Source organism: Mixophyes fleayi, chromosome 9, assembly GCF_038048845.1.
Source record: "Mixophyes fleayi isolate aMixFle1 chromosome 9, aMixFle1.hap1, whole genome shotgun sequence".
NCBI classification, from domain to species: Eukaryota; Metazoa; Chordata; class Amphibia; order Anura; family Limnodynastidae; genus Mixophyes; species Mixophyes fleayi.
The window spans coordinates 30517691-30533584 of NC_134410.1; the positions used below are offsets into that span (position 1 = coordinate 30517691).

At 36.5% G+C, this 15894-nt stretch overlaps 1 protein-coding gene across 2 annotated transcripts in view; it reads left to right on the forward strand.

The window, feature by feature from the left end:
- The window catches only part of CYSLTR1 (cysteinyl leukotriene receptor 1), a 44410-nt gene that overhangs the window by 20329 nt on the left and 8187 nt on the right, over positions 1 to 15894 (forward strand). For both annotated transcript variants that reach the window (XM_075187198.1, XM_075187197.1), the window contains exon 2: positions 15566 to 15687. In XM_075187198.1, the coding sequence (XP_075043299.1) occupies positions 15667 to 15687 (21 nt within the window). In that variant the 5' untranslated portion in view covers positions 15566 to 15666. The remainder of the gene's footprint in view (positions 1 to 15565; positions 15688 to 15894) is intronic.

Here is a 15894-nt window from a genome sequence, read left to right on the forward strand (position 1 = left end):
GTAGAGTGGCCAGAAGTGTTCACTCACTATTTAATAAATGTGGGTGCTACTAATTTAATATCAGGGCTGGGTGCAAGGAAATAGGCTTTATTATTAAATGTAAATGCTATTAATTAAAATTTAGAACTGGTTGGGGCTACGGTGGGCTCAAGTGTTCACTCACTGCTCAGTTTTCTAGGAGGTGAATAGTAACTTTCTCTTTACAAACAAGACCCCAACATTCCATGATCCCGCCAAGCAACAACTGAACTTAAGACACCAGTAGCAGCTAGTAAAAACTACAAGAACAGCTAGAAGAGTGTAGCACAGTGTTGGAGAATGGTCTAGCACTTGTAAAGAGCTAGGCACACACCCATAGTAGGATGGATAAGTTTCCTCCGGTAGTGCAACGTCGTTGGGACGCAGCTTCTACACTCACAAGATTTTATATTATTTTTTTGGGAAGGTGGCACCAGTGGTCTCTTTTGCCCAGTGCACTAAAATGTCTAGTTATGGCTCTGTGAAAATGTAACAAAGTGATACAGCATTTATCTGTTTGACACACTATAAAATATGACGTTCAGAATCAAGGTCAAGTACTTGGCTTGTAAAATGCACATTAGAACAATAATATTTATTTCTAAAAGGAGACTGTTTATGTCTGTTCGTACCATATACATTGCAGATTTTATAACAATTCTGAACAATATATTGGTTCCTGGGATAAAGTATCTCTGCTTTTAAATATATAAATATTCATAATTCTTTATTTTAAAATGTATCACTTTCTATGTCTATGTTTTGTTTAACAGGTTCTTGCTTATGTTCATTTAGTTGCAAGTAATTGTAAAATATAAAACAAAACAATAAATAACAGCAATGGTAATTTATAAAACAGTCAGTTTAGAAACAAGCAGTGCAGCACATAAGGGATTATCATAACACATCTCAACTCTTGGCAAGCTTTGGAGTTTATACTTTATGATTCTTTGTATTCCTAAGACCTTAGATCAGTAAATGAATGAGGGATCTGGAGTTGTAATTTTTCACAGACAGACATAGGATTTAAAGATTTGTTTTCAATATTTTTTGTTCTGTGCATCGTCCCTATTTTTCAATATTGACCAACTGTACAGTATAATTGATCGTATTCTCTGCACAGGACGCTGGTCTCACTTTTAGGCATGATATGTTAATATTTATTGAAGAAGAGCATTTCTCAAGATACAGAAATAGCATTCATCATCATCACCATTAATTTATAATGATTATGTTCTGTTATTATAACCCCCAATACCTACAGAGCACCAGCAGCACTGGGAGTTAATGGACAGACATACATATGGGCACCCCAGACAGTACTAGTTATCCTGAGGGGCCTGACAGTGATTGGCTGCAGGGAAAACTACATCTCTCAGCAGCCTCAGGTTGCAATGAACTTTGAAGTTGAAAAATGTTTAGAAAGTACAAAGTATATTTAATGAGGTAATAGTATTTGATATTGATATGGTAAATGTGTCAGATGTTCATATTGGAGGTTGATTAATATAAAGTTGTATAGTTTGAAACTGTGGTGCTCTGGAGTTGCAATGGTGACATCTGATGAGCAGCAGAGGGGCGGTTGAAGATACAAAGAGGAGACAGGATTCAGCTGGAGAGAAAATATGTGGAGAGACGGAGACTGAGAGAAAAGTAGGAAAGAGAATCACACAGAAAAGAAGGAGAGTACAGGTTTGAGGGAAAGACTAATTGAACATAACTGGTACCACATACTCAAACTACACATAGAGCTTTACTCTAGTAACCAATCATTACAACTAAGTATTGGGCAGGTGAAATATTTCAAAGTAACAGAAAACATTTCAGGTCTGATTCATTAAGGATCTTAACTTGAGAAACTTCTTATTTCAGTCTCCTGGACAAAACCATGTTTCAATGCAAGGGGTGCAAATAAGTATTCTGTTTTGCACATAAGTTAAATACTGCCTGTTTTTTCATGTAGCACACAAATATCAACTTTAAATTTCAGTGTACAAATAATCTATCAAGTATTTGTGTGCTACATGAAAAAAACAGTCAGTATTTAACTTATGTGCAAAACAGAATGCTAATTTTCACCCCTTGCATTGTAACATGGTTTTGTCCAGAAGACTAAAAGAAGTTTCTCAAGTTAAGATCCTTAATGAATCAGGCCCTTCATTTCTAAGAGACAATTAGGTTCAGTCAAGCTGACCTACAGCTGATACTGAGCTGAGTGTATACGATTTTATTAACAAGACTTAATAAACATCAAAACTCAGTAACATCTTGGACCAAACATTAGTGAATTGTGTTGATACCAAACTGAACTGAAGTTGAAAACTTGGGAAATTGTAGTAGAACTTAAGACCATATAGGATACGATAACAGAAACAAAGATTATTATACATGATAGTAACTGTGGTTGTTTATTTCATATTTGTAAAAATGAAAAGTCCCAGAAGGCAGAGCAACTGTGAGAGTTATTAGACTCCAGTAGATAGTAAAGTAGGATAAAATTGATTGATATGATTTTACTTTAAATTTATGGTCTCATGTTAATTGTTAATTTATTGTCTAAGTTATTACTTTATTGCCTATTTACTCCTGTGCTCACTTCCCAAATTCTTCCTCTTTGCTCCCCTCCAAAAAGTCTCTCCTGACCTATTGGTCTGTCTCACTTCCTCTGAGTCTCCACCTGGCTGGGGCCTTGCATCTTTCTGCCTCGGGGTTGGTGACGTCCTCTCCAGAGACACTGCTTGTGCCCCTCAAACTATCAAACCACCATTACGACCCTGTTCAACCACATAGTGAACATGACAAAATGGAGGATGCAACATGTAACTATAGGTACATTGGAACAAATAGGTTTCATCTCCATCCACGTTTGCATGCTTTTGCTGGCATCAAAAATCCCTAGTAGAAGCATGCGTGTTAATGCCAGTGGATAATAGGCTTAAATGAGATTCCACCCTAGATCATCATTCCAACATTACCTCAGTGGCCTTGCCTTGCATGTTGTATTTAGCCAAAAATATATATATATTAAATAGTAGGCTCTGCATTGTCACACATTATACAGGATTAAGGATTCCAGGAGGCGCAATTAGCATCTAGAATCAAATGTTAGGAGATGAGATCCCATTTTGAGATTTGTATTACAGGAATATATTTGAAGGAGAAAATAACAGTTTGGGGAAATTATTCTGAAACAGCAAATCATCAGATGCATTAAGAAGCCAAATGAACTAATAGACTCCTTCATCATTAAATTTCGCCATCACAACATTTTCATTACTCCTTTGTCTCTAATTGTTACCACAGACTTGTCCCCACAGACTAGATGATAATTACTCTCTCATCTTTAATTGTCACCACATGCTGCAGTAATTGACTTGCTCATTTCTAAATGTTACCACAGCCTTGCCTAATGGGAAAACAACACAAATTGCAGCATTTTCCACAACATTACAATGGATTGGATATGTTTTAGTAAAAATATTTCTTGCATCACATTATATTCTATCTTTGAGAGATCGGATGCACATATCTCCAACGAGTAACAACAGAATCTCCAGAAAACATAGTAACATAGTTGATGAGGTTGAAAAAAGACACCAGTCCATCAAGTTCAGCCTATTTTGGATCTCATGCGATCACTAACTTATATTTGAAATTGATCCAGATTAAGCAACCGCCAATCTGTTTCAATCTAGATAAATCTCTCCAGACCCAATATTGCAGTCCTATTTTTTACCTATATCCACTACTACCCTTCATTTTAATTAACGGTCATATCCCTGGATACAATTTTCCACTAAAGATTTGTCTAACCATTTTTTAAACATATCTATTGAACCTGCCATCACAACCTTCCCTGGCAGTGAATTCCATATCTTGACTGCCCTTACTGTAAAGAACCCCTCCCTTTGCTGGTTGTGAAACTTCCTCTCCTCTAACCTTAGGGGGTGACCGCAAGTCCTGTATATAGTCCTTGGGGTAAAACATTCCCATGAAAGTTCTCTGTATTAACCCTTAATGTATTTGTACATAGTAATCATATCTCCCCTTAGACGCCTCTTTTCTAAAGTAAACATGCCTAAACTGGCTAACCTTTCCTCATAACTCAATGACTCCATACCCTTTATCAATTTTGTTGCCCTTCTCTGAACCCTTTCTAGTTCCAAAATATCCTTTTTATAGAAACTAGAGTCCTTTTACATATTCCTTTAAAAATTAAATAAAATTTCCGAATATTTTATTTAACAAGATATTTAATACATGACAATATATTTCATATACTTATTGGCATATCCCACCAATCCTTTATTTGGAAAGTAAACACTTGTTTAAGGATGATAGAGAATATAGGCTGTAGGTACATGCATGTGTCATGTGTGTCCTCAATACAACAGCCAGCAGGGGCACGTCCTGCATGCCAGTCACAATATTTAACATAGTGAGTGGAGGAGGACAGCAAGCACCAGGGTACCCTCTGTGAGCAGGTGTCCGGGACTGACGGCAAAGTGGCCCCCCAATTAATCCAGCTCTTTCAATTTATGGGTGGCTGTAGCATTCTCATTCACCAGAGGGTGCCGCCTATACAACAGCCCCCCACAGACCTCCTCACTGCACCACTGCCCATCATTTTATTAGCTCTGCTTCCTGTACTAATTTCACATATTTTGCTCTTAGCTTCTGTCCGCAAATTTCAAAACCCATCTACTTCTAGATATGCTATGCAACAGGTACGGACGGATGTCCGAACATGAATAAGGCCCTTTATGTTTATGTTTATGTAATGTATACTGTATATTAAGAGGATAAGATTTTATTTTATTAAACCATAATTAACTGGCTTCTTCGTAGGTGTTACCCAACTCTAGGCAAGATCTCTGTACCACAATTACCTTAATTCTCTCTGCTGTTGTTTTGCTGTCACAAAACAACAGCTTTGAGGAATGGTGTAGTAGTCAGCTCTGATTTACAAGTATAGGAAATAGGAAAGATGGTGAGGGTCTGACATATTCCCCATAGCTTACACATGGCGTGCACTGAAAAATAACATGTTTGTAGCATGTGCATTCTCCTGTGCTGTTCAGCATAAAAATAAGAAAGATTATTATTATTTCTTATTTAGCACATATAAAATAAGGAAAAATGGTATCCAACTACAAACCAAAAGCAGATAATGTATGGGGCAGCCTACTTCTGCGGGAATACTGATGTCTTAAGCTCAGGATTATTTGTGTGCATTAAATTGCATAAGGACAATACGTGTTCCTGATTTGACAACTTTTTCATTTATTCTCTATATCTTGCTTAAATATTTATTTTATGCAGACTTAACGTCTACTGTTAAGATGAAACATTGCATTACACATGTTGTAATAACTGTTCTTAAGAAAAGTTATTCCCACTGATTGTGGAGATAAGAGAGTAAATAATTGTCCTGCTACCTTAGCAACCTTTTGTAGTTCCTATTGTTCTCTTTTTGATGTCACACAGATGTTGTTTATTGCAGTAAATCGGGCATCAGGGCTATGGGTTCAGTGAAGAAACTGTGATATTGTGTGACAGATGACTTCATTATAATACTCCCACCAAAAATATCTTGCTGGTGTCTGAATTTAATATGATCATATTCACGGCTGAGTTGTATAACTTTGTGACATTTTTGACTATACATGTTTAAAGGCGAATTCCAACCAAGGCAAAAAAATGTATTTTTGGAAGGATTTAGGTGAGATATGCTATATAAGAAAAATTCCACAGCCTGATCTCAGATAAATGGGAAAGCCACGGGGAGGGGCTTTGACAATGCTGCTAGTAGTTAAAAATAAGCTTGCTCAAGAAATCTGGTGCCGCAACCAATAGAGGCATCACAGGACCCCCTGAATTGGAACATTGGGGGAATGCAGGTAAATTATATTTTCTTACTTAACATACCTAATTTCCCACAAGTTTTTAGTTTTAAATAAAATGATCCTTTAGGACGTTTTAATACCCCATTCAAAGGAAATCTGAATTATCAATACATTTATTATACAATATGTGCAAACCTCAGTCAGTGTCTTGCAACAAAAAAATAATTATGAAATGGTCAAAGTAAAAATAAATCAGATTGACGGTTGCTTTATTTGGATCAATTTCCAATATAAGTGAGGGATCACAGGAGATTCAAATAGGTTGAACTTGATGGACTACTGTCTTTTTTCAACCTCATCAACTATGTTACTATGTTATATTAGATTGTCTATAAAATATTGTTTTTGAACAAATTCTAAAAAAAGTAACAGATAAAGACACATTTGCTTTATAAATGGTGGTTTATGCTCTTAATTGTTTTTTTTTTTTTAACTATTTTTGTGTTTGGGCTAGTAATAAAAGATTTGTGAATTGATTAGCCAAAACAAATATTGGCTCAGTTGGTCTTACAGTTGGGCAACAGCACAGTACTGGAAGGTGCAGGAAGACTTCTGTCCCAAAGTCACGCAAACAGGGGAGATTTTCTGAATTGGAAACGGGTCTCTTCATAAAAATGACTCATAATAATAGACCCTCAATGGTCTTTAGAACTTTGTAAAAACTGCTACCAAGTTGCCAGCTCAGCAAGCCCCCCCCCACACACACTGACAACAACCCCTGCACTGAGAGCAACCCCCCCGTCTCCTGAGAGAAAGTCCCCCCCAAAGACAACCCCTCCTGCACTGAGAGCAACCCCCCTCCCCTGACAGTAAGACCGCCCCCCACACCCCCCCCCTCTTCCTGCACTCGGAAGAGGCAGGAAGACCTCCCTCCTAAAATCATTCATGTCAGTTCTTTCAACAATAGAGCTACAATCTACATTCTCTACCAAACAAACACTAATATTAGCTTACCAGTGTGTCTGGATTGTGGGCACAGACTCAGAGTAACTGGAAAACATTGATGAAGTCTTTGAAAACACATATTTAAATATGAAAGACGATCCTTTTAGATCTGACACTTTTTTACAAGTTGAACAGCAAAAAACAGGAGTTTCTTTTAATTAGGTGCACTCAATCCTCTGAAATTAACCTTTTATTTGAACAAGTATAAGTACCCTCTTAAAACATAACTTTTATTGTCATAAACTTTTTAAAAGCGAAATATAGGGTAAAATTGTGCTCATAAATAAAAATTGTGATTAAAATGATCTGGATGCACATAAATATTATACCTATATGAGTTTAATATATAGACCATATGGTATGGAGGTTGAAATTTGGCAAACCTGCATATATAATCGAGGAGTAGTTGTATGGATGCACTACAGCCCCATAGAGCTATTATAACGAGTCTATGGTATCTATTGTATTAAACTTGAAATGGTCTAATAGCCATTAAACTCCTGGATAATACTGGCGTACTGCAGAAAAATTCACACCACTTGCATTCTTCTATATAGTTTAGAGTTCTATTGTCACTCACACTATTCGTATCTTATATATCCAGCCTGAAATAACGGCACCCTGCTATCCTGGATACAATGGTTTATGGGGTGTGAATTGCTACCTGCCTAGTAGTCCCCTTCTAACTCTGGGTATTTAGGGGTATAAACTGCATTTGCCAATTCCTCCTTGTATTTAAGTTATATCATGTGCATCCAGCTGTAATGCCAACGCGCGTTTCGCTGTCTTGCTTAATCGAGGTAAGCAGACAGGATACACTGACACTTCTTATATAGTGTCAGTTCCGTATGAACTTGCTTACGTCACTGCAGTAAGATCTATTTACTATTGGATATCCATCTTGAGTGGCAGTGATATCTTCCTATGGGGGAGTGTTATAACTCCTCCCATCGATTCTCATTGGTAAATTCTTGATCCGAGTTTGAATGGAAGCAAATGAGACTTATTAACCTAAATAATATATCGTGTTATGTATCACATAAAATAGTAAGTATGATTTTAGATATTACATTTCCCCATTTTATATTAGACTTGATCGGTAACAATGCTAATCAATAGCGATGTAATCTTTTTAGAGCATATATTATATCTCCGCCCATCGCTTTCTTATTGGTCCAATGACGGACCAAACTAGATTGGAAATAAGTAAGATTAAGTAATCTTAGTGTCATTTTATATTAAATCTCTAATACAGTATCATTCATAATCCTAATATAACGCTTACCTTTTTAACATTAAAACCTTCCTAATCGGACCTCTTTATACCGATTTATGACAAATTTTTAATTAACTATAGGCTTCAATGTTTAAGTCCAATATCCTTTGATTGGACCATGCGTTGCATTTGAGATTATCTCAGCGGTCATGCATCTATAATAGGTATTGTATACCTCTTTGATCTTTCTCCAAAATTATTATCTCTGCTCCTTTTTGTGCTAACCACTATTTGTAATCAATAAAGTGTATTTATTTAGATCACCTGAAATGTTCAAATACCTAATTCATTTTGACTTGGTTTGTAGATGAAAGAGCTTCTTTTCAATCAAGTGTCTCTCTTCACTGACATTATTTTATCCAATACGGAGTACAGAGAATCCGCTCCCAGGTGACCTCTCAGTTGATTATCAACCACATACCATATCAGAGGTCTCAGCCTCTGATCACCCCGAAATCCCTAACCATAGGATAATTAATAGTATCATTCTGATTGAGAACTTTGAACTCGGGGCTCACTGTGTATCAGAAATATTAATAATTACAAAAATACTAACCCTCCTTTCCCTAAACATATACCTGATGTGTTGTGATACTATTGCTAATAATGTTAGTACAATCATCATTTAAAAAATATCTTAATTAACTTCAATACTCAATATTTCGCTTTTAAAAAGTTTATGACAATAAAAGTTATGTTTTAAGAGGGTACTTATACTTGTTCAAAAAAAAGGTTAATTTCAGAGGATTGAGTGCACCTAATTAAAAGAAACTCCTGTTTTTTGCTGTTCAACATGACATGATTATATTTCTAGGTAGCACCCCAGAGAAATATGTCTATTTATTTATCATTATTATAATATATATATATATTAACACTGGGATCGAATCCTTCAGTTGGTGCGGTAGAATAACCCACTTTTTTACAAGTTACAATAATATATTATAGTACATAAATAATGTATAGTTTCTTTATGATTCCTGGTGCTTGAATTATTATACTTGCTTGACTAATTTTGCATCAGAAGTGGATTAATAGTTCTAGGGAAAAGAATATCTATTTTATTTACTGATAAATGTTTATAGTTTGTTGGAGAGAACTGTTTACAGAAAGCTTGCAGCCAAACTTCTGAGACTGCAGCAAGGGAATATTCAATAGTCACTATGTCCATTTGTAGTGAGAAGGGGGGACTGGTGATCAATTCATCAGAATCTCAGTGGTGGTATCAGCATGTACTTGCCACCTTTAACCTAAATATTAGGACTCAACCCACTCACCCCCTCTGTCATATATTGCCAATCCTGTTAGTTACAATGACCCCTAGGGCAAGTGGTGTTGGAACAATCCCCATCACTTTTCAATGCAGGGTTGGCAGCATTTGGGCGAGGAGGGCACACTTTTTTTTCCATCTCACACCAATAGAGGTAACAGCTGTGCGCTGAACAGCCTTGGGTAAGGTTTTATTATGGCCACATTCGTAATCTGACTGACACAACCCCAAGCTGTCTAGAACTGGGTCTGAATGAGAATTTGGGAAGGTTCCTCATTTTTGTCATTATTTATTTTTACATTTTTATTTACACAGCACTAGCCCTTTGCAAAAAAAAAAAAGTGCTAAAGTCATTTTGCTTTTTTCAATTTTCAGAGTTGATTGTAAGTAGCCACAATTTATGGATTTTTAGTCAAATTGTGGCCGAATTGAGGATATCAGAATCTTTGGGGTTTCATACAAACCAACGTAACAAATAGATATGACTCACCAAATTAAGATTTCTGTACATTGATACCAATGCTAATGCACAGCAACAAAGCTTTTATTTCATAAACACATGTTTATAGGACAATATTTCTGAGCTCAGAAGTGAGACACAAAATGATTTCCTGACATAACACTGAAATTAGCAGACATCCCGTTTCCAGGTGTCCTGTGAGGAGCTCCCCCCACCCTTGCTTCCTTCCCGTGAAAAGCAGGGAGCTGGCACTCTGGCAGATCTATATTTTATGTAAGCTTGCATGTAAAACACAGATGGGATAAGATTGATAGATGTTCAAAAAAGTAAAATATAAAATGCCCAATCTTGGTCACTGTTCAGGTTGAGTATCAGCTCAACGTTTATTTACCAAGGATTAACGTTGATTTTAAACATAAATAAATGGTCCTTCAAAAGGTGTGTTTCCAACTACATTTACATAAAAAGAAAAAAAGATAATAGGTTCTCCCATGGTTTCTAGGGCAAAATGTATTTGCTTCACACGAGGCAGTACCTGACTCAAATTTATTGCATCAAAAATTGTTTTACATCTTAACCATACTTGCCGACAAAGGCAAGTTTTTTCCTGGGAGATCCGGGGGGCAGATGGGTGTGTGGGGCAGGGCTCGATGAATCGAGTCATTAGTCCTGCCTCTATAATCGGTTATAACTATTTTGGAACAATAAAATCAGGGGGCGGGGCCATGATGTCGCCTGCCCGGCATCACTAACCACCCCCCTCCTTTTAATTTACTGAGGCGGCCAGGATTCGGGAGAATTGCCTGCTCTCCTGGGAGTCCAGGAGGACTCCCAGAAATTCTGAAGTCTCCCGGACATTTCCGGGAGAGTAGGCAACTATGATCTTAACTCTGTGATCTACTCTCCACTTAAAACATCAGGCCTGCACTATAATATTATCAATGAAATCATATGCTTATTATTACATGGCATCGGCAGTAATCATTTTTCTGATTGTTATAATTGCGACAATAGTTTTTCCAACATAAAAATGGTGATTGCTGTAAGGGCGATAAGGAAGAAATACAGACAGACAACATGCGCTTTCCTGCTTTTTTTGTCATTGTTTAGTTGTCACAGGTTGCAGAGCCTGTTAGTGAGAGCTGCAGCTGAGATTAGCACTGTTTATCATTGCTAAGGTTTTTAGTGCCCAGTATATCGTTTTTCCGTTACTTATTGCGATCAACCTGGGGTTGTACCTTGCTGAAGAGATCTTCCCAGAATTAAATGTTAGCCAATCACGTGATGCTCACACCAATCCCAAGTGACTTATTTGGCAAGGAATGCCCCCATCAGCATTAAGATGAATCTTACAAAGCATCCAGGGGTTCTTACACTCTATGTGGATATATCTTCTCCTTACTTATACTAACCACATTGACATGCTATCCTGGTCAAATTGCAATCATGATCAATTAGATTTATACTTAGCACGCTGAGAGATCAGTAAGACCAAAAACAGATATCTGCAACCACTCTTGTTGGGCACCAGAATATTCATTTAATATCAAAGTACTTCATGTCATATTTGAGTAAAGTAATTCACAGCTCTTACACACTATAATATATACATTAAATGGAATCTACTTTCAAATACTGTACTCCTTGGGAGGGAGTTCACTCTTACATTTTGTGAAATAACACATTACACATCGCAACACATTTGAGATATGCATAGCATACCTGTAATATAACATGAGGGTATAATAATTGTCCTGTATACATATATAATGCAAGAGTATAGTCAATGATGTTGTAATAAAATATTACAACCAAGCTAATCATAATGCTCACCCATAGGAAGCCCTTTTCCAATAGGACTTGTACATGCACACTGGTAGTCAGATGCCTCCAGGACTTAAGCAAGTAGCAGTAGTATCTTATCTACAGCGCAATCCCGTGGCAAAACATAAATGTAATATTGGTGACACAATAAACTATATAATAAAAGTCACTCACAGGTAATTGTCCATATATCCAGGAACCAAGGAAGTACTGACTGATGGTGATGATCAGCAGAGGTAAGTGGCAGACAGGTAATGTAATCAGGTCCCAGCAATGAGTCAGTGCAAGGCGACAGGCAAATATCATAATCATTTACATGCCCAGTGTCAGTGGCAGGCAGCAGGTAGTATCATAATTAAGTGCAAGCATGAGATCAGCAATAGTGAGCAAACCAATGCATAGCAGGAGACAGGAACCAAAAATAGAACCTGTAACCAACACTGGTAGCTGTGAGAGACTTATAAAGTCACAGCACAGGTGTACTCATCAGAGCAAAATTCTAGTGCCTGGGGCGAGAAAGACAAATGCCGCCCCCCTAGCCCTCAATTTTAACCAAATTAACCTAAAATATTCCTAAATTGCGCCCACCTTCAGCATTGCGCACTGGGCGGTCGCCCCTGTCGCACAGCCCTAGTTACAGCCCTGGTGCCCATTACTGGCTGGAGGATGATGTTAACAGTCGCATTGCTTGGATGGCAACATTTCAGCAAACAGTGACACCACAGGTGGGAGTATGTTACTGCACAAATAGCGCAGAATCACAGGATTGTAAGTCCGAGCCTGGTGTAGTTTACTATCAATTTATAATAATCTAATATTTCTTCTACAAATAGGAGGGTGCCATTTTGCATGCATGTGAGCATTTGGTGTGACATTTTCATTTTATTATTTATTTTACTACAAAGCTGCTTGATATGTATTTTATAAACAAACACAGTAAATGTAAATATAATTTTCAAATGTTTATGCACATAAAAACAGGATAGACGAGATCCTACACATGTCTAAAAGTAATATAGATTTACCAGTTTTAACTACTTTTAACATCTTTTATTGATTAATGCACTAGCTGAGGTAATACTTGTGTAGCAAGCATGAGCCAGTGCTGAGGATTAACCGCCAGTGACCTCCACTAGTAAAAAAGGCAAACTGCACTCCAATTCCAAGACTGTATTAACATGGCCTCGTAAGCACAAACAAGTAAATACTCATACATTTTGTTTACAAAATAGATTACATCACTTTGTCCAATAAAGATTATTTATTTTTGACATTGCATATTGAAAGCGTTCTTTTCCACATAATGGAGTTATTGAGCCTATATCCAATAAACAAGGCACACAGGAAAGACTGTCTGGGTTCAGAAACAGCTTTGATTGTATCTTCTTAAAGTGGTTGTCCATAAGAATTGTTCATTCTTCCAGAATTGCTTCTTCTTGCAGTTGAAGGGTACAGCAATGGGGTCAAACATGGACCTCTCATATGCAAATATATACCTTGGACAATGTGAAGTATGTTAGATGTATTGCAACTACTTATTTGAGAAGTTTATATATACAGTAAAAGTAGAGAAAGTAAAATTACACAGAAGTTAGTTAAACTTAGATCGCTAGGAAAAAAAATAATATTAATATTGAGCCTGAGCCAGAGGTAGGACATGTACAGGTGACCAAAATGGGCAAAATGGGGCATGAATACCCTAATATATTGTTATATAATATGAAATAGGTTTTCAAAATAGATCATAGTTAGCATTTAGCCATAAATAGTAATAAGGGGCTCAGAGACATGTTTTCATTACCACATATAACACATTAAGCAATGAGATAGTTAAAATAGTAAATAGACACTGGTATATTTTATTGGACTCAAAAGCCAACATTCTACCGCTTCTCTTATACCCATCGCTTCTATTTAAGAAGACAAACATTTTTAAATATAACTTAAATATAACTTATTACAGATATTTGGGAAAAATATATAAATGCCAGGATGTTTAGCTGGCTTCATATTTTGACTTTTCCTGTCTAAGTGTGCTCAGTGCTAAAATACTAGGATTGTTTTTGCCACCCTACTTACGTATACCCCATACATGTCAAAAGATTCTTTATCTTTACTGCCTCACATCTTGTATATAAGCTTTTATAACTTTGCTGCAAGATCTACGTAGGACAAACTATTTGTGAAATTAAAGATCAAATGTAATCTCATAAATCTACAATCAGAGTAAAAAATCTACCTACACCTACAGCTATACATTTTGCCGAACATGGCCAGCTCAAAATGTGGGCAATTGCAAAGAATATCAGTTCTGACAAGGGAAGACATCTAGTTACAGAGATTAAAAATGAGAAGCATTTTAGATTAGGAAATTGGAAGATTTACATTTTGTAGGGATGAACAAGGACTAATCTGTATCTATTGCAGTAAAATGATTTTTGCATGTTATATCTTACTATGAATATTTAATACTGTTTTAATAGGTAAACTCTACCCTTAAGACTTGTTGAACCAACAGATTAAGTTGGAAAGCTGCAAAATGGAAGATGTTTTGCCATGAAGAATGTGTTTCTAATGTATGTTCATTCCCTCAATAATATTATTTGGGGAATAGGAGGCTTATTAACAATTAATGGTCTTTGCAGCCAGGAGTCATATTTATGTGCACTATGTTTATGGTGATACTAGGCTAAATGTTTAGTAGAGGTGTGTTTTACAGGGAATCAATCAATCACTTCTTGCTGCATATATATATATCTATAATATAAATGCTAAGTGGCGTGTGTTAGTCTGTCTGTGTGTGGAAAAAATAAAACCAAGCTGCAGCGCCACCTGCTGGGCGGAGTTATACACTGACCTACTAAATTCTTAGTGTGTGTGGAAAAAAAATTCAGAAAGGGCTGAAATTTGGTATACTAAGATGTTTTTAATTTGTTAATTTAATTTGCTAATTGTTAAAAGTGTTTATAAGATTTAAAAAATATATATATATATTTCTTGAAGGAGAAGTGACAGTTGGGAGGGGTTGGTGTTTGCTGGGGGTGACAGTGGGGAGTGGTTGGTGGTTGCCGGGGGTGACAGAGTGAGAGGAGTGTGATACTCAGGACCGCTGAGAGAGATCCCTGTGTCTGGATAGACATCTGGATAGATGTGGCGATGAAAATGAAGGATGAGGTGATGGAGAAGAATGATGAGGTGGTGACATGTGGACAAAACCACGTTAAAAAAGGGCGCTTACGTCGGGAAGTAACGCTCTTGCCCTGAGGAGGCCTGGGCTAGGCCCAAATGCATGACAAGAACCTTTTTAACACCTTAAGTAGCTTGATTTGACTAGAATGCATGAGTATCTTGCACGGGTTAACTTGTGTGTGTGTATATATATATATATATATATATATATATGTATATATCTATATATGTATGTATATATATATATATATATATATATATATATATATATATATATATATATATATATACACATATACATATATGTGCCATTGCAAAAGTAGTCAGCTTGAAAATGCATTGTGGGTAATGCAGAATATTGTCATATTTGTATTTACTTGATTTATATAAGGTTGTGTTAATAGAGAGTGCAGTCCCATTATGAATAATGCTGGGTTCTATGATTGATCTAAGACAAATATTTAGAAGATAATGGCACATTTCCACTCTTTCCTTCATATTTGCCTATTCTCTGTCAGGGAGCTGCAGTGTGCACACATGGTATTTAGACCTATTGTCCTGTGTGCAGTTAAATCCTCAACCACTTCAGAGGTAGTGGAGGTATGCTCTGCTCCAATTTTGAAACATATATTAATATTTGAGGTCAAATTATTACCTTGTTTACTTATTTTTTTTAGGATCGCCAATGTAAATGGGAAGAATATTATAACTCAGACAAAAAAGAGGACACCTTATCGGACAATCTGCCACAGACGGAGCTCTTTCCTTAAGAATTCAGATGTTACTACAGACTCCTCAGGTACACCAGTCTCTGTCTAGTGAAGAACCCAACATTTCAGTAAAAGTTTGTATCAAACATATCAAGTTAACCTTTTTGTACACGATTGAAGATAGGGAGCAAATACAGGGATTACGTAGTATACACTCTCTGTTACAATTGTTGCAACAGATGTAACGAATTACATGTGATCACATAGATCCACTGATAGGAACCTTTTATTAGTTC